General features: G+C 36.5%; 1 protein-coding gene across 1 annotated transcript in view; it reads right to left on the bottom strand.

The window, feature by feature from the left end:
• Positions 1 to 9,495: 9,495 nt before the first annotated feature.
• TMEM123 (transmembrane protein 123) overlaps positions 9,496 to 23,369 on the bottom strand; it is a gene marked incomplete at its 5' end in the record, with an annotated part of 78,230 nt that continues 64,356 nt past the window's right edge. Inside the window, 3 exons of the mRNA XM_082409585.1 lie at positions 9,496 to 12,082; positions 14,624 to 14,777; positions 15,936 to 16,286. Of these exons, the coding sequence (XP_082265711.1) occupies positions 12,058 to 12,082; positions 14,624 to 14,777; positions 15,936 to 16,286 (530 nt within the window). The 3' untranslated portion in view covers positions 9,496 to 12,057. The remainder of the gene's footprint in view (positions 12,083 to 14,623; positions 14,778 to 15,935; positions 16,287 to 23,369) is intronic.

Here is a 23,369-nt window from a genome sequence, read left to right as displayed (position 1 = left end):
TGATCCATTTTGAATTAATTTTTCTACATGGTGTGAGGTGAGGGTCCAATTCCATTCTTTTGCATTTTTGAACAGGGACAACAGTATATTTGTTGAAGAGACTATTCTTTCCCCATTGAATGGCCTTGGAACCCTTGTCAAAAATCAATTGAACATTGAAGGAAAAACTTAAAGAAAAAAATAAATGAAAATATACCTTGTATACATGAATTGGAAGAATTAATATTGTAAAAATGTCCATACCAGCCAAAACAATATATAGATTCAATGCATCCCTATCAAAATTCCAGTGGCATTTTTCACAGAAATAGAAAAAAATTCTAAAATTTGTATGGCACTACATACACACACACAAAACCCCCAAACCTCTGACTTGCTAGAGCCATCTTGAGAAAGAAGAATAGAGTTGGGGGCATCACATTTCCTGGTTTCAAATTATATTTCAAAGCTATAGTAATCAAAAGAGTATGATACTGGCATTAAAACAGACACATAAACAAATGGAACAGAATAGAGGGCCTAGAAATAAACCCAAGCATATATGGTCAGCTAATTTTTGACAAGGGTGTGACGAATACACAATGGGAAAAGGATAGTCTCTTCAATAAAAGGTATAGGGAAAACGATATCCACATGCAAAAGAATAAAATTGGACCCATATCATACACCATACACAAAAATAACTCAAAATGGATCAAAGACTTAAACATATACCTGAAACTACAAAACTTCTGAAGGAAAAAAAATAGGGGAAAAGCTCCTTGACATTAGTCTTGGCTATAATTTTTTGTATATGACATCTAAAATTGAGACAACAAAAGCAAAAATAAACAAGTGGGACTGCATCAAACTAAAATGCTTCTGCACAGCAAAGGAAACAATCAACAAAATTAAAAGGGAAAAATATTTGCAAACCATATATCTGATAATGTCCAAAATATGTAAGCAACTTGTACAACTCAATAGCGGAAAAACAACTCAATTTAAAAAGTGGACAGAGGAACTGAATAGACATTTTCCCAAAGAAGACATACAAGTGGCCAATAGGTAGATGAAAAGGTTCTAATGTGACTAATCATAAGGGAAATGCAAATCAAAGCCACAATAAGATAGCAACAAACACCTGTTAGGATGGCTACTATCAAAAAGTTGAGATAAGTGCTTGTGAGAAAGTGGAGAAAAGGGAACCTTGTACACACCTGGCGGGATTGTAAATTGTATACTCACTATGGAGTTTCCTCAAAAAACTACAAATAAAACTATCATGACCCTGCAATACCTCTTCTGGGCATATAAACAAAGAAAATGAAATCAGTACCTTGAAGAGATATCTGCTCTCTCATGTTTACTGCGGCATTATTCACAACAGGCAAGATGTGGAAACAACCTAAGTGTCCATTCAACAAAGAATGGATTAAAAAATTGAGAGATTTTATATACATAATATATATATTTCAGCCTTGAAAAAGAAAGAGATCCTGCCATTTACAACAACATGAATGAACCTGGGTGACATTAGACTAAGTGAAATAAGCCAGACACAGAAAGAAATAAATGCATGATCTCACTTGTACGTGGAATCTAAAAAAGTCAAATTTAGAAGTAGAGAGTAGAACTGTGGATGCTGGGAAGAAGGAAGTGGGGGAAATGGGGAGATATTGGTCAAAGAGCACAAAATTGCAGTTATGTTGGATGAATAAATATAGAGATCTGATGTACAGCATAATGACTATAGTTATTATAGTTAATAATATTGTGCTGAATAATGTAAATTTGTTATGAGAATAGAATAAGGCGTTCTCATCACAAAAAAATCACATGGTAAATATATTATTTATTTAAAATATAAAATTAAAAAAAATGGGCACTTGCTCTCAAGTGTACAGCACACACACACATCTTAATTGGCCATAGATTATGGGTTTATTCCTGATGTTCAATTCAATTCCATTGGTCTATATGTCTATCCTGTGCTAGTACCACACTGTTTTAATTACTGTAGACTTGTAGTAACTTTTTAAATTGGGAAGTGTGATCCTCCAACATAGTTCTTATTTTTCAAGATTGTTTCGGCTATTTGGGGGCCCCTTGTAATTCCATATGAATTTGAGGAAAAAGCTGATGGAATTTCAATAGGGACTGCATTGAATCTGTGGATTGCCTTGGGTAGTAGTGCCATCTTTACAATATTAAATCTTCCCATCCATGAGCGTGGGGATTTTTTCCATTATTTAAGTCTTTAATATCAGCAATGTTTTGTAGTTTTCAGTGTACAAGACTTGCACTTTCTTGGTTAAATTTCCTCCTAGGTGTTTTAGTCTTTTGAATGTTGTTTTCTTAATGTCTTTTTGGACTGTTCATTGCTAGTGTATAGAGACAACTGATTTTTGTGTGTTGATCTTGTACCCTGCAACTTTGTGAATTTATTAGCTCTATATTCCTTGCTGTTTTATTGGGAATTTTTATGTCTAGAATCATGCCATCTACAAATAGAGATAGTTTTACTTCTTTTCCAGTTTTGAAGATTTTTCTCTCACCTAATTGCTTTGGCTAGAATTTTCAGCACAATGTTGAACATCAGTGATGTAAGTGGGCTTCCTTAGTGGGAAAGTTTTTAGTCTTTTACCATTGAGTACGTTAGCTGTTTTTGTTTTGTTTTTTAATAAATGCCATTTGTCAGGTTGATGAAGTCACTTCCATTTCTAGTTTTCTGAGCATTATCATGAAAAATGTTGGCTATTGTCAAATACTTTTTCTCCATTGAAATGATCACATGATTCCCCTCCACGTTTGTTTATTAATGTGGTATATTGCATTGATTGATTTTGTTGTGTTGAAACACCCTGCATTCCTGGGATAAATCCATTTGATCAGGGTGTATAATCTTTTTAATATGTTGTTGGATTCAGTTTGCTAATATTTTGTTGAGGATTTTTGCGTTTATATTCATAAGGGATATTGGTTTGTAGGTATCTTGTGGTGTGTTTGTCTGGCTTTGGTATCTGGGTAATGCTAGCTAGCTTCACAGAATGAGTTAGGAAGTGTTCCATCTCAGCTGATTTTTTTTTTTAATATCCTTTGGTGCAGAGCATTTGAAGTTCTTAGAAACTTCCTTCCTGATCCCACAGCAAAAGCAGCAGGACAGGACATGTTTTGAGAATCCTTTTGCTACATGCCCTCCTGTCAACACTTTGAAGCAGCAGCAATAACAGAAAACACAGAACAGAAGAAAAAGAGCAGGCTTGGGGGCATGGGAAAAGTTATACATAAAAGAGGTGGCACTTTAACTGGTTCTTAAGAAATTATTAAATAATGATTATAGTATTTTATTAATAAAACTAAGCAAGGCTTTTGAGTAGTCGGGAGGTGATAAAACTAGATATTTTGGGGCAGAAATCTATCTCTTCCTGAAATGGAATGGAAGAGGGTTAGGATGGATGGATGTGTGTAGGGGGAAGGTAGGTGTAGTGGTGCTGGTGCAGGAAAAGGGCAGGAAGCTGAGTACTTTCTATTCACAGTAGAAATTTTCTAGGACTTAATTACAGATCTCCAACTAGTTTTCTTCTTAGTTATCAGCTATTTATATCCAGAGATATGTATTAAATTGTGTTCTCCCCTTTACTACAAACTCACTAATGAATCTGTGAATCTGCAATCACACAACAGCAGAGTAGATATAAAATGTTCATACTTATCAAATGTTTCTTTTTATTATGCATTACTTCTTAGGAAATTGTCAGTCACTGCACTCTTACACAGAATACTTGCAGGGATAATAACAAACATTTCTTTTGCCAGAAACATATTTAATGAAAATATACCATATGCTATATAAATTACATTCTTAGTTCCTTGCATAGAACAAAAATTTAATTTTCCTATATTTATTAAATGTAAGCTATGGATTTGGAGAGATATATTTGTACACATATTACTGATGAAAACTTACATCAAGGATATATGGAAAATTACAAATCAACAAAAAGACAGAAAACCTATCAGAAAAATGGGCAAGAGATTCAAACAGGCACTTCCCAAGAGTATAGCCAAATGGCCAACAAACAAATGAAAAAGTGTGTAACCTTGTATCAAGAGTTATCAGAGAAATGCAAAGTACACCCACAGTGGGATACCACCACACATCTGCCAGAATGACTAAAATTCAGGACGGATAAATCAAGTGCAGATTAGGATATGAGACAACTAGAACTCTCAGGCTACCATGGGGGTGCAAACTGATTGAATCACTTTGAAAAACTGTTTAGCTTTTTTTTTTTAATGTTCTTTTTTAAAAACTTTTTAATTTAATTTTATTTTTTATACAGCAGGTTCTTATTGTTCAGCATTATCTCTGCAGCTATACTCACAAATTCTCTGACCCAGCAATTCCTGTGCTAGGTATATACCCAAAAGAAATGCTTACAGATTTGCATCAATGGCCATGTACAATTAGTTCATATGCATGTCATTTGTGTAAACCAAATTCTGGAGACCCAAATGTGCAGGAGATGAACAAATCGATATGCTCACAATGGAATACTAAACAGCAATGAATATAAATTAGTGACTGCTTACAATAATGTGAATGAATCTCCAGACGTTGACTGAAAAAACCTAGATGCAAAAGTAGCATGATTCCATCACATGAAATTCTAAAACAGGCAATACTAATCTATGACCTTAAAAGTCAAGCAGTTGTTAACCTCAGAGGAGAAGGAGAGAAGTGTGGTTGGGAGGGGGCATGAGAGGGACTTCTAAAGTGTTGGTTAGTCTTTGACCTGGGTGGGGGTTAAAGAGGTTTGTTCACTTTGTGATAATTCATTGTGCTGTATACTTATGATTTATGCATTTTTAATTTTATTGACATATAATTGACATTTGACACTGTATAAGTTTAAGGTTTACAGCACAATGATTTGACTTACATACACTGTGAAATGATTACCACAATAAGTTAACATCCACCATCTCATATAGATCAAAAGAAAAAATTTTTTTCCTTATAATGAAAATTCTTAGGATTTACTCTCTTGACTTTCTTACATATCATACAGCAGTGTTAACTGTTAGTCATCATGTTGTACGTTATATCCCCAGTATATATTTATCTTATAACTGGAGGTTTGTACATTTTGACCCCCTTTATCCAATTGCCCCCTCCCCCTACACCCCACTTCTGGGAAACAAATCTGCTATGAGTTTAGATTTTTGTTTGTTTTTTAGATTCTACATATAAGTGAGATATTCACTATTTGTCTTTCTCTGTCCACTTATTTCACTTAGCATAATGTCCTCAAAGTCCAGCTATGCTGTTAAAAATGGCAGGATTTCCTTTTTATGGCTGAATAATATTCCATTGTATATATATATGCACCACAACTTTTTTATCCATTCACCCATTAGTGGTCACTTAGGTTATTTCCATGTCTTGGCTACTGTAAATAATGCTGCTAATGAACATGGGGGTGCAGATATGTCTTCAACATAGTGTTTTTGTTTCCTTTGGTTACATTCCCAGAAGTGAAATTCCTCGGTCATATGATAGTTCTATTTTTAATTTTTTGAGGAACCTCCATACTGTTTTCAATAGTGGTTGTACCAGTCTACAATCCCACCAACAGTGCACAAGTGTTCCTTTTTCTCTACATCCTCACCAGCATCTGTTATATCTTGTTTTTTTTGATGATAGCCATTCTAACAGATGTGAGCTAATATTTCATTGTGGCTTTGATTTGCATTTCCTAATAATGAGTGATGTTGAGCATCTTTTCATATGCCTGTTTTCCATTTGTATATCTTCTTTGGAAAAATGTCTAAATGTCTATTCAGTTCCTTTCCCCCTTAACTTTTTTTTTCTTTTTTTTTCTACTGTTGCATGAGTTCATTATACACTTTGGATATTAACCCCTTATTAGATAGATATATGGTTTGCAAATATTTTTACTCTTTCCATAGGTTGTCTTTTCATTTTGTTGATCATTTCTTTTGCTATGCAGAAGCTTTTTAGTTTGATGTAGTCCCACTTGTTTATTTTTGATTTTGTTGCTTTTGCTTTGTGGCATATCCAAAAAACCATTGCCAAGACCCATGTCAAGGAGCCTTGTTCCTATGTTTTCTTCTAGGAGTTTTATGGTTTTTACATGTAAGTCTTTAATCCATTTGAGTTAATTTTTGTGAGGAGTGTAAGATAGGGGTCTAATTTCACTCTTTTACATGTGAATATCCAAATTTCCTAGCACCACTTATCAAAAAGACTTTTTCTCCATTGAGAATTTTTGGCTCCCTTGTCAAATATTACTTGACCATATATGCAGGGGTTTATTTTGGGGACCTGGATTCTGCTCCATTGTTCTATGTGTCTGTTTTTATGTGCCAGTAGCATACTGCCCTGATTACTATAGCTTTATAATATAGCTTGAAATCAGGAAGTATGATGCCTCCTGCTTTGTTCTTCTCTCTCAGGATTGCTTTGGCTCTTTGGGGTCTTTGTGGTTCCATATAAATTTTTGGATTTTTTTTCTACTTCTGTAAAAAAATGCCATTTGAATCTTGGTAGGGATTACATAGATGGCTTTTGGTAGTGTTGATATTTTAACAATATTAACTCTTCCAATCCAGGAACACAGGATACATTTCCATTTATTTGTGTCTTCTTCAATTTCTTTCATCAGTGTTTTATAATTTCAGAGTAGAGATCTTTCATCTCCTTGGTTAAGTTTATTCCTAAGTATTTTATTGTTTTTGATGCTATTGTAAATGGGACCATTTTCTTTATTTCTTTTTCAGATAATTCATTGTTAGTGTATAGAAATGCTACTGTTTTTGAATGTTAATTTTGTATACTGCAACTTTACTGAATTTGTTGAATAGATCTAAAGTTTTTTGGTGGCGTCTTTAGGATTTTTTTATATATAAAATCATGTCATCTGAAAATAGGGACTATTTTACTTCTTCCTTTCCAATTCTGATGCCTTTTCTTTTTCTTGCCTGATTGCTCTGGCTAGGACTTCCAGGACTATGTTGAATAGGAGTGTTGACTAGGAGTGGTGAGAGTGAACTCTTGTCTTGTTCTTGATCTTGCAGGATAAACTTTCAATGCTTTCACTAATGACTATGTTAGCTGTGGGCTTGTCATATATGACTTTTATTATGTTGAGGTACATTCCTTAATACCTAAAATGTTGTTTTTTATCATGAATGGATGTTGAATTTTTCAAATGCTTTTTGTGTCATTGAGATGATATTTCTTTCTTCATTCTATTAATGTGATGTATCACACTGACTTATTTGCATATGTTAAATCATCCTTGCATCACCGAGATAAAAATCCCAGTTGATCATGGCAAATGATCCTTTTGGTGTGTTACTAAATTCAGTTTGCTAATGTTCTATTGAGAATTTTTGCCTCCATATTCATCAGGGATATTGGCCTCTGGTTTTCTTTTCTGGTAGTGTCCTTTTCTGGCTTTGGTATTAGGGTAATGCTGGCCTCATAAAATGAGTTTGGGAGTGTTCCTTCCTCTTTGATTTTTTGGAAGCGTTTGAGAAGGATTGCCATTAATTCTTCTTTCAATGTTTTGTATAATTCTCCAGTGATGCTATCTGGTCCTGGTCTTTTTGTGTTCGAAAATTTTTGATTACTGATTCAGTCTCCTTATTAATAATTGGTCTGTGCAGATTTCTATTTCTTCTGAATTCAGTTAGGCAGTTTGTATGTTTCTATTTTTTCCATTTCAGCAGTGGACCAGGGTATGACTCAGCTTTCTGGGATTGGGGTAGACCAGGCTCCAGGGCTGCTAAGTCTCTTTGTTTGAGGACCCAAATCAGGCAGACCTGCACCCCACTGAGTTCCCTGGTTAGACTGTGCCACCAGCTTGATTCTGCCGGTGAGCCAAGCTGCTGGCTGGGACTACACCTGCATGCTGCAGGTTGGAACTCGATCTGCCACATTCTGAGTGTTGGTTATTGCAAGCCCTTCCCCTCGTCTCTGTCACAGATTCCTGGTGGTCAAGCCCCACAGACTTCCCTGCAATTCCCAAGGGGTGAGACTGGAGTGGGGGCTCCCAAGAAGTGACCCACAATGCTGGGGGAGCTAGATGTCCACTCTGGGCTCTTTTCCAAATGGGGTAAGCAGAGGCTCAAGGGAGACCTCTTGGCATGGTGTTGTGCCAGCCTGGGGGGAGTGGCAGTGCAGTCACCATGTAGCCACTCCTCTTACCTTTTTAATGCGGTCTCTCTTGGTTTCTGTGGTGCAAGGGGGTGTGCTTCACCCTCACTCCTGCGTTCCAGGATTCTCTCAGTGCATGAATAGTTATTAGCTGTGCTTCTGTTGCCATCTTGGTGAAGACAATCTGCATTTTTTTTTTTGTATGTATAACATACTTCTATAATTAGCTGAAACTTAAAAAGGTATTTTTTTCTGGACAGATGTGATGTTTATTATAGCTACACTCATACCATTGTTGACCTAAACAAGACACACATCCAAGCCTGAAGTTGCTAGGGGAGTAACTTTGCCCAGAGTAAAGCCAAAGTAATGATGGGGAGGGAGGAAGAATTGTGTACAAATATTGCTGTAGGAGTACTTTTTATTATATAAATTTTCTGAAGACTGCACCTTTTCCCCTTGGTTATCTTATAATAACATATAAGTCATCCTTAGATATAGTTAAATTATTTCCAGTTGTAAAGGAAAAGAAGTGTTGAAAATACCATACTATATGTTAATGCATTTGCAGCTGATTTACATAAGGAATGGTAATTTTTAAATTTCTACCACGAATATACCTGGTTTTTTGAAAAATAAATTTATTTATTTTATTTTATTTTTGGCTGCATTGGGTCTTCGTTGCTGTGCGCAGGCTTTCTCTAGTTGTGGCAAACGAGGGCTACTCTTCATTGTGGTGTGTGGGCTTCTCATTGCTGTGGCTTCTCTTGTTGCAGAGCACGGGCTCTAGGCACACAGGCTTCAGTAGTTGTGGCATGCGGGCTCAGTAGTTGTGGCTTGCGGGTTCTAGAGTGCAGGCTCAGTAGTTGTGACACACAGGCTTAGTTGTTCCACCAGCATGTGGGATCTTCCCGGACCAGGGCATGAACCTGTGTCCCCTGCATTGGCAAGCGGATTCTTAACCACTGTGCCACCAGGGAAGTCCTGAATATACCTGTATTAAAAGTTCTACCCAGAAGAACAAATAAATGGCTTCAAATGAAAATCCTTTGAGTAGTGCCTCTCACACTCTGGTGTTCATCAGAATAACCTGATAGGATTGCTAAAACACTGCTGGGCTCCACCCCAGAGTTTGTGATTCAGTAGGTTTGGGATGGGACTGAAGAATTTGCACTTTTAGCAAGTTTCCAGGTGATGTTCCCGCTGCTGCTGAACCAGGCAACCACACTTACAGTGTCAGTTTAGCCCCCACAGTCTGCCTTTTTACTCTGGGCATTTTCTATTTGTTAATTTCTCTTGAGTTTGATAAAATGAAGCAAAACCACATACTACTCTTAAAGAACAAAATTTTATTCTAAAAATAGATCTCAGTAACAACAAAATGCCAAAAGTTGGTCATTGTAATAAAAAGAAAAAAAAGTAACAGAAATTTGCTTTACATTTTTTTTCCTGAAAAATACAAAATTATCACTGTAATATACTGCCAGCTCTCATTATCTGTATTTGAATTATTCATTCTATGGATTATCCAAGGAAATTTTAAAATCACAGGTTGAATTCTACCTAATATTTATACATACATCTGAATTGCTTTTATCTTCAAGTAAATACATTCTCAAAGAATGCAAATAAAACTGAACATTTGCTGAAGTAAACATAATGAGGAAGATAAATTTACGCTTAGAAAATGTGCTCCAAAGGGAAATACTGGTTTATATAGCTGTTTCCCTCAATTTTTGCAGATAACCAAAAAACAAAAACAAAACAAAAAACCAAAAACCCCCAACACCTGATTGCATTGAAGTACTGATATTTGAAAGTAACAAATTATACAACTTATATACAGAAAAAAGACATAACTAAAATATTTCGAACCTAAAGCACAGGAAACTTTAAAGGCAAATAATGACATTTAGTACTTAAAAAGTGGTTTTATATTTTTCAAAGTGCTAAGAAACAAGTATTCAAGAAAAGCTCAGTCCTGTCTACAAAGTTCTGACTGACTTAAAGTACTGAAATATCAAGAATGCAGGAGACAAATTAAGTTTAGAAAGCCCCCATTACTATAAAACATATCTTTAGTATATTTTGCAAAGAAATGAAGCAGTGTTTAAAAGACCAGTTATGGCTAAGTTAGTAACATACAACTTATCAGCCCACATCTTTTTTCAAACTAATGCAAACACATGTGTTTCCTAATATTTCTTCCACATTCCACGTGTCACATCCATCCATCCTGTCATATCCATATTCTGGATAATTTTTATTATTCATTTTCATCACATCAATTGACCATAATGCACAGTGAGTAGAAATGATCCTTTTATATCAGAATTCTTGATTCTCTGCAAACCAAAAGCTGATCACAAAAGTTACATTTAATTCCTATTAAATGTAGGGACATATTTTTTAGGACTTCTTAGCTCATTTTTGGACTGTCAGACATTGGTGTGATTTACTGTGACCATCTAAGATAGAAGAAGCAATATCTTAGTACACAGTATGACTAAATACCTCTTTTGTCAAAACTTGACCCTGAGTTTTGAGTGCTGGAATATAAACTGTAAAGCTGAAAACACTCCAAAATATGCTGGCTGATAATGGTGTCCCTCAATATTGCGTGCTTCCTCTCCATCAACATGGTACATCTGAACGTGCCTCCTCTCGTCAGCACGGGAGGAAGAGGACCCAAATAAGGAAGCAGGAACTTTTCTGTCTTAAAAAATCCGCACGAATTTATTCCAAAGTACATTGGTGTCTTAGTATAAAAATGCTGTTTCCCCAAATCTTTGAGTAACATTGACAGTGCAAGAAAATGTGGCAATCTCATCCTGTAGGTTTAGTAGCCTGAGGGGAGCCCCACAATCCCTGGCCTGATAAACAGCATTCATCTATCATTTGGACTAAAGAGAGTTCTAAATGTTGCTTTGGAAATCATATGAGTCTTTTTTTTTTAAGGCTAGGTGTGTTTACATTACGTTAACCATTTCTAGACATTGAAAGCAGTTCTACATCTGTTAAAAATATTCACTAAATATAAGATTAACAGCTGAACATGAAGTAAAGCAATTTCCAGTGGTGACAGTATTCTCACAGTAGCAAATAATCTAACTTATCATTTAACACTAATAACTAAGTCTTTAAAACATTATGTTAAACATTGCAATTTACTGAAGTTACAGAGGGAAGAAAAGGCAATTACATCAACTGCCATTGAAAGCGCAAAAGAAGTTATTAAAAATACAGGCTCTCCAATGGTTCTCTAACAGGGATAAGCCCACGTATTGTTTCTAGTTTTATTTGACTTTTTTTTTTTTTTTTTGGTGGGGGAGGGCATGCGTTTTGTTTCTAAACCAAATAAGTGTCTGAAGAGACATTTTAACTAAAATTATGCTTAAGACTTGGCTTATTCATATAATTTCTGCTATGTGGCAATGGTAATTAGGATATATCCAGCTCTTAATAGCACTGAGGTTCTTTGTGTGACCAACAAAGACATCAAAATCCTGAGTGCCGAGACAAGCTCCTTATTTGTATGACCACATGGCATCATACCCTTCACTGATGATACTTTCCAATTACTGGCCCTATGCGACCAATGCCACAAAAAAATGGGACAAGACTTGTGTTACTATATATTTTCTAAAAGTGAATATTATAACCATTGCATTAACTGTATGCTACGTATGTTCATTTAAAAACCCAAATCAAACCCTTTTTACCTTTAGCAATCATGAGGAATCTTTACATATTTATATAATACATTGTATATTATATTCATGGCCTGTTTATGCTATTTTCAAGAAGAGAATACTGTTCTAAAGTAATAATAAATCAAAATTAATTGATAGGGTTGTATCAATCTTCTTTCCATTGATCCTTGGAGTCCCTTAAATGATGGCATCATGTTCATCGCTGTAATATATCAAAAGGTAAAATTACTTTATGTTTTGTATTTGTATCAAACTACTTATAGTTCATATTTTTAAGTAATAAATTTCAAGCTTCAGAATCAAAACTGTCATTGCTTTGTGTAAAGTTTCTTAAGAAAAAATACCTGGTATACTGTATTGGTTAAGGATTCAAGCAGTGTATTCAGGTTGTGAAATGGACTTACGCTCAAATCTCTGCAGTGGCTGTGTGACTTTTCATCAATTAGCTATTATAACCCTCTTTAAAAAAGAAAACAACCAAAACAACGATCATTTCTTAAGCATCTTCTATGTGCCAGGTGTTATGCTACAGACTTTACATCCATATCTCATTTAATCATCACGGTAGCCCTAAGCAGAGAGAGGGCACTTAAAATATATATATAAAATGTTATTTATTTAATCAATCAATTCCATTTCACAGAAGATCAGAAGCTAAGCAAGCATATGACCTCTCGTCTTGACCACTGTACACTGTGCTACATCATTTATATAAACATGGGTAGGCACCCTGCTAGTCAACAGTAGAACCAGAATCAAAATTAAGTCTGTCTGCCCCAAACCCCATCTCTTACCACTTCACTCCACTGTCTCTCCATGCAACTCTAAGAAACACAGGAGCTAACACTATAATCAGTGTTATTATCCAATAAATGAAAACTAGAAATGCTAATAATTACTAGATATAGAAGGTCTCAGGTTCCTTAATGGGACAAATATTAAGTCCTTACTTATGGAATGTCATTATTTATAACTTCAAAGGAACTACTGGCTTTAAAAGGCACTCTTTAAAAAATGTAGCACTAAGAAAAACATGGCCTATTAAACTACAACACAATGCTTTCTCATCCCATAGACTGTAAGATACATCCATTTCAGAGGTGTTAAAATGTGGAAATACACAAAAACAGAAATGTGTACTTAGACTCAACTAAATATGGTGTTTTCACCATCTACTGGTTCTGATATGAATAAGACTCCTGTTAGAGTCACACTGCCTTCCTTACATGCCACACAGATCTGTCCTTACACTTATGGGGATTCTGGACTCTGATGTCCTCCACAGGGCATGCAGCATTATGTGGTCATGTATACGTGAGGAAAAAGTCCATAAAGCTAAAATTATATACTTCGTAGTTAAGGCACTTTAAAATGAAAACAGCACATTTAAATTTAATTCCTTCAATATTTTACAGCCTCAAGTATATCAATAAATATTGATATTATAAAAAAGGAGTTGCATTAAATTTACTATAATCAAAATGTGCCTTCTGTTTAACTGGTGAAATTTACCAAGAAAACAGATGATAAGTATTTCTAGAAACACAGTGGTTTTAAAAAATATTTCAAATTTTAAAGAATTTTTAGAGTCAACTCTGTTTAGTCAGTTTCCTTCATGTATTTTTTTCTTTTACGGGTTGATCTAAAAGAGAAAAGAATGAATGTTTCTGAATGTGCTTGTAATCTGACAAAACACCACCTTGATGCGCTTTTAAGGTAAGTTCGATGTGATGGATACTGTATGTGGAAGGTAACTTCCAATTCAAATATACTTTTTTAAAGTCTGGTTTTCTTAGTTCAATGAAAAATTTGAGACATATTTTCATACTATATTTTCCTCCTAAAAATTCATAATGTACATCAACATATCAAAGGCTTACAGTATTCTTATAGTAAAGTAACCTATTCTATTTTATTTTGCTCAATTAGTATTTCCCAAGTGTTTCTGACATGGAAACTCTGTGTGGGACACATATGCATACGACAACTTAAACAAATTTTGGAAAATGGTCATCTATTCTATGGTATTTATTTTATATATACATTAACAATCAAAAGAATGGATTCACTCTTGTACATATAAGGCTCAAAAGAAAAAACCAAAAGGACTTTGTTGGAATAACAAAAATTGGGAGATGATACCTCCAAAAACCATCAGACCTATAGAATGACATAGTTTGTTGTTGGGGACTTGTTGATAAAGCTCACCTGAAAAGACAGTTTTACTATAGATTAACTGATAATGTATATTATACTAACAACTCAGTATCAGGGAAAATGAGGCTGTCAGAAGAATTTCTTTATTTTCTTTGTCACAGAAAGCAAAAATCACGTTTTTATCGAGGATGTTATTTTAGTGTGTCTTGTGTTTGTCAGTAACACTAGGTCAACAGCCTCAGGAGAACTGATAATGGTATTTCTTGCAATTAGAGGTATAAGCAAATGAAAAGGACTGACTAAACTTGGGTCTCTGGTTAAAAAAAAAAAAAAAAGTATGACACTAATAAAATACAATCATGTTTATAGGTATATCCATTTGCATTTGCAAATAATTATAATCACAAGCTTGTACATAAACAATTTGCTTTGGGCATAGAGGATTAATGGAAATATAACTCATAAATCTATAAATTATTAATCCCTGAGATGAACACTGGTTCTACTCTGATATTTTGTCCTGATATTTAAATACAGAAATACAGAATTAATAATAATAAAAAAGTCCTGGCCAATCAAAACTTACATGGTTCTATACCGAATGCCTCTTCTTGAATAATACATTTTGCATCCAATGTAAAGAAAAGATAAAACTCCCAGTGTTAATACAATACCACCAACAAAGCTGCCAGTATCAAATTTTGATCCTTTATTTTCCTTAGAAATAATAGTTGCTGTGACTAGAAGAAAACAAAAAAATAAGGCTTTAGTGCTTTTTAAACATATTGTAATAAGCTAAAACATTCTGAATTTCTATGTAAGAATGCTGATCTGGGGACAAGGGGGAATCTTAAGCACATCAAGGTGCTCTCCAGCTGATTTTGTGTCTAGTGACCGCCTGGTTCTAGTTTTCTTCACTTGATCCAACACATCCCTTAAACCCCCAGTGCCTATAAACCCAAGATCTTAAGGTGAGACTGGGCTTGGATAGTCTACCAAAACCTCAGAGGCAGCAAGATTTGGTTAATTCTTTTACGAATTTTCTTAAGAGTTCATGCCTTAAACAAAACAGGTCTGGGTAACAGCTGAAATCTTGAAACTGGATCCAATTTGAGTAAATGTTTCTAATTGAAATTTCTCCTTTTGAATAAATTGGGAATTTTAACTACTTTAATTTTATGGAGTCAAGAGCCCTTGAGACATTAAAGTTGATTTCAATACATACATTGTAGTAATAAAGAAAATAAACTATTTGGAATAGAAGTATATAAAAAACCCACAAAAGAAACCATGAAGTCTGTTATTTGTTCTGATAAATATAATCACTAGCTTTTAAACAGAACTTCAACTTTGGATAACTTAAAAGAGAATCTTAAGGTTTTTGAATTCATGGTTTCACAGGCATTATATTTTAAACAAATGCAAAAAAATAAAGAGTGCTGAGACTAATACTACATATGTGACTATACCTAATACCATTAAAAAATATCTTTATGGCACAAGTAAATTAAAACCAAAGTTCTACATGATTTAGGTTTAGAAATCATGGAGACTGAGCCTGCCTAATTCCTTTCTAGAATGAGGTTCAAAGAGTTAAAGGTATGACAAGTTTTCAAACCATGCAAAATAAAATCCCATTTTAGGATAAATTATTTATTTACAGATGGATCTCATACAGTCATTATTTGGCATGGGTAAGTTGGAAGCTAATTTTTTTAAAGGGACAAGATAGTTACTAAGTCAACTGACTCTTTTCCTGATCTCTACAACTAATTTATTTAGGAAATGAGAAATAATTGTCTAAATTTCTACATTTTTGCAGAATGGAATGATATAAATGTGGCATTTTAACAACTATTTTTTCAGCATAGGAAAAATAGGTCCATTTTTATACATACTTGTTACTGATGAAGAAACAGACGTCACTGAACTATTGTGGGTTGTGGTCATTGTGGGTGTTGATATCTGGGATGTATTTTGTGAAACACTTGTTATTTTGGGTGTAGACCTTAAGGTGGTGGAAGTCATATTTGTTGAGACCTCTGGTGTTATCATTTTAGACGTTGCTATGGGTTTTGAGGTGGTGGCTGTCCCACTATTTGAGCCTGAGGCAACTGCAGTTGTTGATGGTTTTGCTATGGGTTTCGAGGTGGTAGCTGTCATCTTTGAGACTGGGGAAACTGGAGTTTTTGATGATTTCACACTGAAGTTGGAAGATTCACTTGTCTGGTTGAAAAGCACCTGTGAGGCTGCAAGAATATGAAGAAACATTAAAGCCAGAGCTATGACTTAGATAATTAAGCTGCCACTTCACTGACTTTCGTGGTCATACATAAAGAAAAAGGTCTAACAAACACAGCATCATGAAAGATACTTAGTTTATTAATGCTTTGCACTACAGAGCAAGAAGCCATAAAATGTCTCAAAATAGTAAAATATTCAACAGGAACTAAGCCTGGATTTACGTAAAGTAAGAAATTTTTGTGAACGTATGGGAAAAAAAGAAACTCAACCCAGAAGACTGAGTTCTTTTGATACAGGGACAGTGTCTTAACCATCTCTGTGTCTGAATATTCCATGCTTCATGTCACAAATATTAGCTGAATGGATTATTAAACCAATGGATATAAAAAGGGTTTTTAAAGTTTAAGGTTTCTCTGCCACATTCTTCCAAAAAGCTTTGAGGACAAACAGTAGCTGCATGCTTCTAACCCCCGAGTAGGATGTGAGCATGAGTGAGATACTCTTCATAAGAGTAAAACCAGCTTCCCGTGGTGCATTAGGAAGTGAAACAACATCACAGAACGTGGCTAGTTGGAAATCTCATACTGGTGATAATTTTCTGTCATTGGGAAGGTATTTCTAAAATTATTTCTGAAAGTTTTAAAAATGCAAAAGCCAATTTTGTAAAGGAGAATCACTGGTATTAATTTAAAACAAACAATTGGAAATAAATAAATAAATAAGTGCTATGACCCAAGATAAATACTAAATATCTATATATGTACAAAATGCCCTATGACCAAAAGCAAACCTTTCTGTCTTAACAATATTCTTTCACACTCTATCTTCATTGTAACACCACAACCCAACTGATGTTTACAACTAAAGATACTTTAGTTATTATAATTTAGTATATACTATCTAAGGAATGAAAAATCTCTCTTTGTCCTATTAATAGGATGTAATTTATTTCTGTGTTTGTTTCCTAGTCTCAAAGTTTACTTGCAGGTTTAGTGGTTTGTTATGTTGCCTATATACTCCCATTTTACTCTTTATGGCCAAGAACTAAAGTGGAAAGAATTACCCACCGGGCTTGCCTTCTCCTTTCCCCCAGTGACAGCAGCACAAGGCCTTCAGGTTCTCTGTCCCACTGCTGCTGTCACACACCAAAAGTGATTACTTCATGCATTATCACCCTTTCACAATTATTCTGGACTTTTTATTCAAAGAATTCAAATATTTATTTTCAATTTTACAGGCTGGTTTTAATAGTGCTTATCTGCCCGTCTGCTCTTACTCTTTAAATTCCTATCACATTTTGTGAACTTTGGGTCTTTATTGTGTGATCTCTTCCACTGAGTATTACCTAATTTTTAAAAAAGACCAAAGGAATCAGTACTTTTGTATTATATAGGTGAATAAATCATAATTATTCAAGTAGAATGCTATGAACTTGAACTAATCTTTTATTATTCAATTCTGAATGCTCTATAGACATATAATATACTTTAGCATTGAAATAATCACCTATTATTTTAATGTAGAGAATGAATTCTATTATAATGAAATTAAATACAGCAAAGAACCATCATTTATATCATATCTTTAGAACAGAATGATCTTTGCAGAGTAAAACAATGAACACAATGCTGCTTTTGGATTCCACACACACACACACAGCCTACTCTCTTTTCCCTGCCATAATAAGATATTCTTCAGAGATACTGTATGAAGTCACATGAGCAAAAACAGGGAGCTGTGACAGGTTGGTTCTTCACTAAGAAAATCCAAATGTGTTACAGAAACCCCTAAGCAGCTAAAATTTTCTATAAATTGACAAAACAGGCCAATAAGTTTTATGTTAAGGTGTGTTTCATGATGTTTAAATGTGATAACTGCAATGCAAGGATGCTCTCTTCAAGGTCAGAACTCACATTCCGTGACTCAAACCCCTTGTCTGTATATAAGTATATATATAAGTAAACGGTCATTTGTGCTCCTCTGCAAATGAGACCATCCCACCATGGACGTCTGGGTGTCTTCCTTCTCCCTTAACTGTTCAGCTACTGACCAGTGCCCTCCAGGGCGTGGCTCAGTGAATGCCTGCAGAGATGTCAGAAGAACAGAGCCTCCATGCAGGGTTTGGAAAGGGTTTAGCCCTATCTGACTTTGCTGTTTTAGCCAGTCAGTCTCCCCCTGCCTCTGAGAAGCAGAAGTTGTAAAGGCGTGGAGGGTAGGTGACATGAGTGAAGGTGGTCAAAAGGTACAAACTTCTAGTTATAAAATAAATAAGTCATGGGGAGGTAATGTACAGCACATGGTGACTACAGTTAATAATACTGTATTGTATATTTGAAAGTTTTTAAGAGAATAGATCTTGAAAGTTCTCATCATAAGAAATAAAATTTTGTAACTAAATATGATGAAATAGATGTTCTATGTTATATACATTATTATATATTATGATAGATGTTACTTATTGTGGTGATCATTTTACAATATATAAATCATTATGTTGTACACCTAAAACTAATATAATGTTATATGTCAATTATATCTCAATCAAAAACAGTACAAAAACATCAAATCAAAACAAAACAAGTTATAAAGGCCCAAAGAGGGTATGTTGCTGGAGAGTGTCAAGTGTGCTCTGTGTCCCCCGCCACCTCTGCCCACAGAGGAAAAGAGGAGAACGCAACCCCTCAGCTCAAACTAAGCGGAGGGAATCACCTGAAGAAGCAGGCCCAGAATCTCCTGGACTTGAAGCGACAAAGACCAAGATTTGACTCAAGCCTGAAAAGTAACTCTAAAGGCGAGAGGCTATGGCTGAGCTGTCTCTACCTGTCAGCAGAGTTTAAAAGGCTGCGCTGGGGGCTTCCCTAGTGGCGCAGTGGTTGAGAATCTGCCTGCCAATGCAGGGGACACGGGTTTGAGCCCTGGTCTGGGAAGATCCCACATGCCACGGAGCGGCTGGGTCCGTGAGCCACAACTACTGGGCCTGCGCGTCTGGAGCCTGTGCTCCGCAATAAGAGAGGCCGCGACAGTGAGAGGCCCGCGCACCACGATGAAGAGTGGCCCCCGCTCGCCGCAACTGGAGAAAGCCCTCGCACAGAAACGAAGACCCAACACAGCCAAAAATAAATAAATAAATAAATTAATTAATTAAAAAAAAAAAAAGGCTGCGCTGGGAGTAGACTCTTATTTCCACTGACAGCAAAGGTGCGTGTTTCCCAAGGACCAAACCAGGCCCCATGGAACATAGCCAGCATGGGGCTGGCTGCCTTAAAAGATAGCCTCCCCAGAGAGTTCTGCGCAGAGGGATGAAGATAACCAGCAGAGAAGTGGAACACCAAAAGCTAGGGGCCAAGGGTGTGTAGTGAGAGGGTCAGCTGGAGGGGAGGCCCTACTGCATCAGGGGAACTGAAGGGGGAAGCCCCAGCTGTAGGGTCTCCCTGGAATCTACCAAAGAGAACCACATCCGCCACCCAGGGGGCGCCTTCGCCAGATGCAAACATCCCAGCTGGCTTTTCCCCTTAAGCCCCTTTAGGCCTGATCCTGGAAGGGTAAAAACCAGGAGAAGCGAGGGGGAGAAAGGCAGTGCAAGGAAGGAAGCTGACAGTGTCAAACTCCCCACTGTCGGTTCCAAACCCAAAGCAGTCCCAGGCTGGCAGAGGGAGAAATTCCAATCATTGTAGAGTTTTATTTATTTTGGTATTATTCTGAAAAGGAGAGACACCTTACTAAATACAACTCACTCAATAAACTGGACCTACGTACTATCGATAACACCTCAGCTAATGCAAGTGGAGCTGCGGGAAGGGGTGTATGTGGCACACAGTTGTTAACACTTATTTAGTGTTATGTGTCCCCCTAAAATTCATATGTTGAAGCCCTAACTCCCAGTAGTTTAGGCTGTGACCTTATTTGGAGACAGGATCTTTACAGAGGATTATAATGAAGTTAAAATGAGGTTATGAAGATGAGCCTTAAATACCTGGTGTCCTTATAAAATGGGAAATTTGGAGGCAGACAGACATATGGGAGGAGCACCATGTGAAGATGAAGGCAGAGATCACGGTGAGGCTTCCAACAGGCCAAGGAAAGCCAAAGATTGCCAGCAAAACAGCAGAAACGAGGCGAGAGGCACGGGACAGATCCTCTCTCAGGGGGCAGTAACCCTGTCGACAATCTGACGATACATCTCTGCTGTTTACACTACCTAGTTAGTGGTCCTTTGTGTGGCAGCCCTAGCAAACTAATGCGCTCAGGACCACAGGTCTTTCACTGCTAACAAAACGCGTCTTCAGGCAGCTGTGCCACGGCACTCGCCAGTGGCTGTGCTGAGCTTGTTCCTTTCACAGATCCTTGAAACTAATCACTGTGAGATGCATTAAGTCATTCAGTAATGGTCAAACCACTCTCAAAACTTCTTAAATGAAACCTAAGATCACCTACAGATTTCAGAGCTATAAAAATTTCTTGACCCTAACTCTTGGTTTCAGCTAACATAATCACAGGAAGACAAAGTGAAGGACTGTAGTAAGAGTACCCGTGCACCCTCCGTCCCAGCAACTGCCATGTTCAGGCACAAAAGGGACAAGACAGAGAAAGTACAAATGGGGATGAATTGATGTTTTGTCACTGCTGCAAAAATACTCAAGACAGTCCAATCAGCACTCCGTTCCTGTTCTGTAATAAGAGAACTATCCCTGGAGCACAATTTTTCTATGACAGAATTCGCACTTCCATGTACTGAGCTCTTCTCTTTACCAAGTGCTGGTGATATTTTTCAGGCATGGTGGGAAGGAGCTCAAGCTCTGGATCAGCTCAGCCATTTACTTGCTGGGTTACCTTAGACAAGTTACTTAACCTCTCTGAGATTCAGTCTCCTTCCTCATCTATAAAAAGGGATATCACAAGGGTTTGGGAGAAATAACTGACATAATTTGTATTGAGCACTTAGCACAGTGCCTCCTATGGAGGACCTGCTCAATGAATGGTTACTCTGTATCTCAGCATTTGTTTTACAGCATATACCTCTCCTACGGAGCTGCACTACACAGTTCCTTTATAGGAGGCTGAGGAGTAGTCAGTCAGATCTACTTCCATGATTATCACCACTGCCATCTGAATAACAGCACATCGAAGAGGATGCTCTTAAAGGTATTTTCAGTTCATTGATATAAATATCCAAGAAGAAAAAAGTGATGTTCCAGGCCTTTTTCTATTAACACCAGCCGGCCACCTTCTTATTACAGCAAGACCAAGGACACTATGAAGCAGCCTGTTTTTTCCTAGTACCAAGTAAAAGTACTCATCCTCTTCAAAGTCTGGATTTATTCCAAGTATCTTTGTATAACTATGTTGTGTTGAAATAACTTTCTTTACTCCTATAACCTTGAGCCCCAAACTAAGTGCCATTTTTGTCCTTTAACCTAAATATTTCAAAGTTAAGGGTGACGATTTGTTTTCTTTGGGGTATCAGATACACACTTAAACCAGAGTTGAAAATTCACATTCATTTAAAAAAAAATCTCAGTTATTTAAAAATGGGATAGTAGTAGCTTTTCATTTCCTATTATAGTTGTCAAAAATACAGAGCTATTTAAGATCATGGATCATAAATTTCTGGTGCCACAGACTCATTTTGAGGGTTCTATGATTCTAAGTACAGTCTGCAGCTAGTACTAGTCTTGTGTGTGTCTCTTGGAATATTTTTAAACACTGAGAACCTTGAGAACCTCTTTCCCATAGAGCAGTGGTCCCCAACCTTTTTGACACCAGGGACCGGTTTCATGGAAGACAACTTTTCCACGGATGGGGGTGGGGATGGTTTCGGGATGATTCAAGCACATTTCATTTATTGTGCACTTTATTTCTATTATTACGTTATAATATATAATGAAATAATTATACAACTCACCATAACGCAGAATCTGTGGGAGCCCTGAGCTTGTTTTCACTTGCCACTCACTGATAGGGCTTTTAAAAATTTTATTTATTTATTTATTTATTTATTTATTTATTTATTTATTTATTTATTTATTTATTGGCTGCATTGGGTCTTCATTGCTGTGCGTGGGCTTTCTCTAGCTGCGGCAAGCGGGGGCTACTTTTCGTTGTGGTACGTGGGCTTCTCATTGTGGTAGCTTCTCTTCGTTGCGGAGCACGGGCTCTAGGTGTGCGGGCTTCAGTAGTTGTGGTGCATGGGCTTAGTTGCTCCACGGCACGTGGGAACTTCCCGGACCAGGGATCAAACTCATGTCCCCTGCATTGGCAGGCAGATTCTTAACCACTGTGCCACCAGGGAAGTCTGCTGATAGGGTTTTGATATGAGTCTGCAAGCAAATGATTTATTATGATCTCTGTGCAGTCAAACCTCTCTGCTAATGATAATCTGTATCTGCAGCCACTCTCCAGTGCTAGCAACACCGCCTCAGCTCCATCTCAGATCATCAGGCATGAGATTCCCATAAGGAGTGCACAACCTAGATCTCTTGCATGCGCAGTTCACAGCAGGGTTCAAGCTCCTATGAGAATCTAATGCCGCCGCTGACCTGACAGGAGGCGGAGCTCAGGTGGTAATGCTAGCAATGGGGAGCGGTTGTAAATACAGATGAAGCTTTGGTCACTCGCGCGCTGCTCACCTCCTGCTGTGTGGCCCAGTTCCTAACAGGCCACGGACTGGTACTGGTCTGTGGCCTGGGGGTTGGGGACCCCTGCTATAGAGAATCTAAGTATCAGTGTAATCCCAGAAGTACTCATTATTTAGAAAGCAAAGGGGCCTTTCCTCATTGTACAAAGTCAGTAGATTCATTATGAAAATTCTCCTTGAATTCAAATTACCTGAGGACCAAAAATCCACAGAATTGAAAAATATAGATTAGAAAAAAAATCTTAAAAAGTTATCTTTTAAAAAAATCAAGAAAAATCTAGATTTAAAACAATCTAAGAGAAAATTGGGCTTTAAAAATATGTATCATCATAAAGAGCTGTCCATTTTCTGAAAATCAAATACACTTTCCTAAACTTCTAAATTCAAAAATTAAAATTCCAAAAAAGGAAAAAAAACTCTCTCTCTCTCTCTCTATATATATACATATGAACAC

Source organism: Balaenoptera physalus, assembly GCF_965194825.1.
Source record: "Balaenoptera physalus genome assembly, chromosome: 10".
Classification (NCBI taxonomy): domain Eukaryota; kingdom Metazoa; phylum Chordata; class Mammalia; order Artiodactyla; family Balaenopteridae; genus Balaenoptera; species Balaenoptera physalus.
The sequence above is the reverse complement of the archived record's forward strand: the minus strand, read 5'-3'. Positions and strand labels throughout refer to the sequence as shown.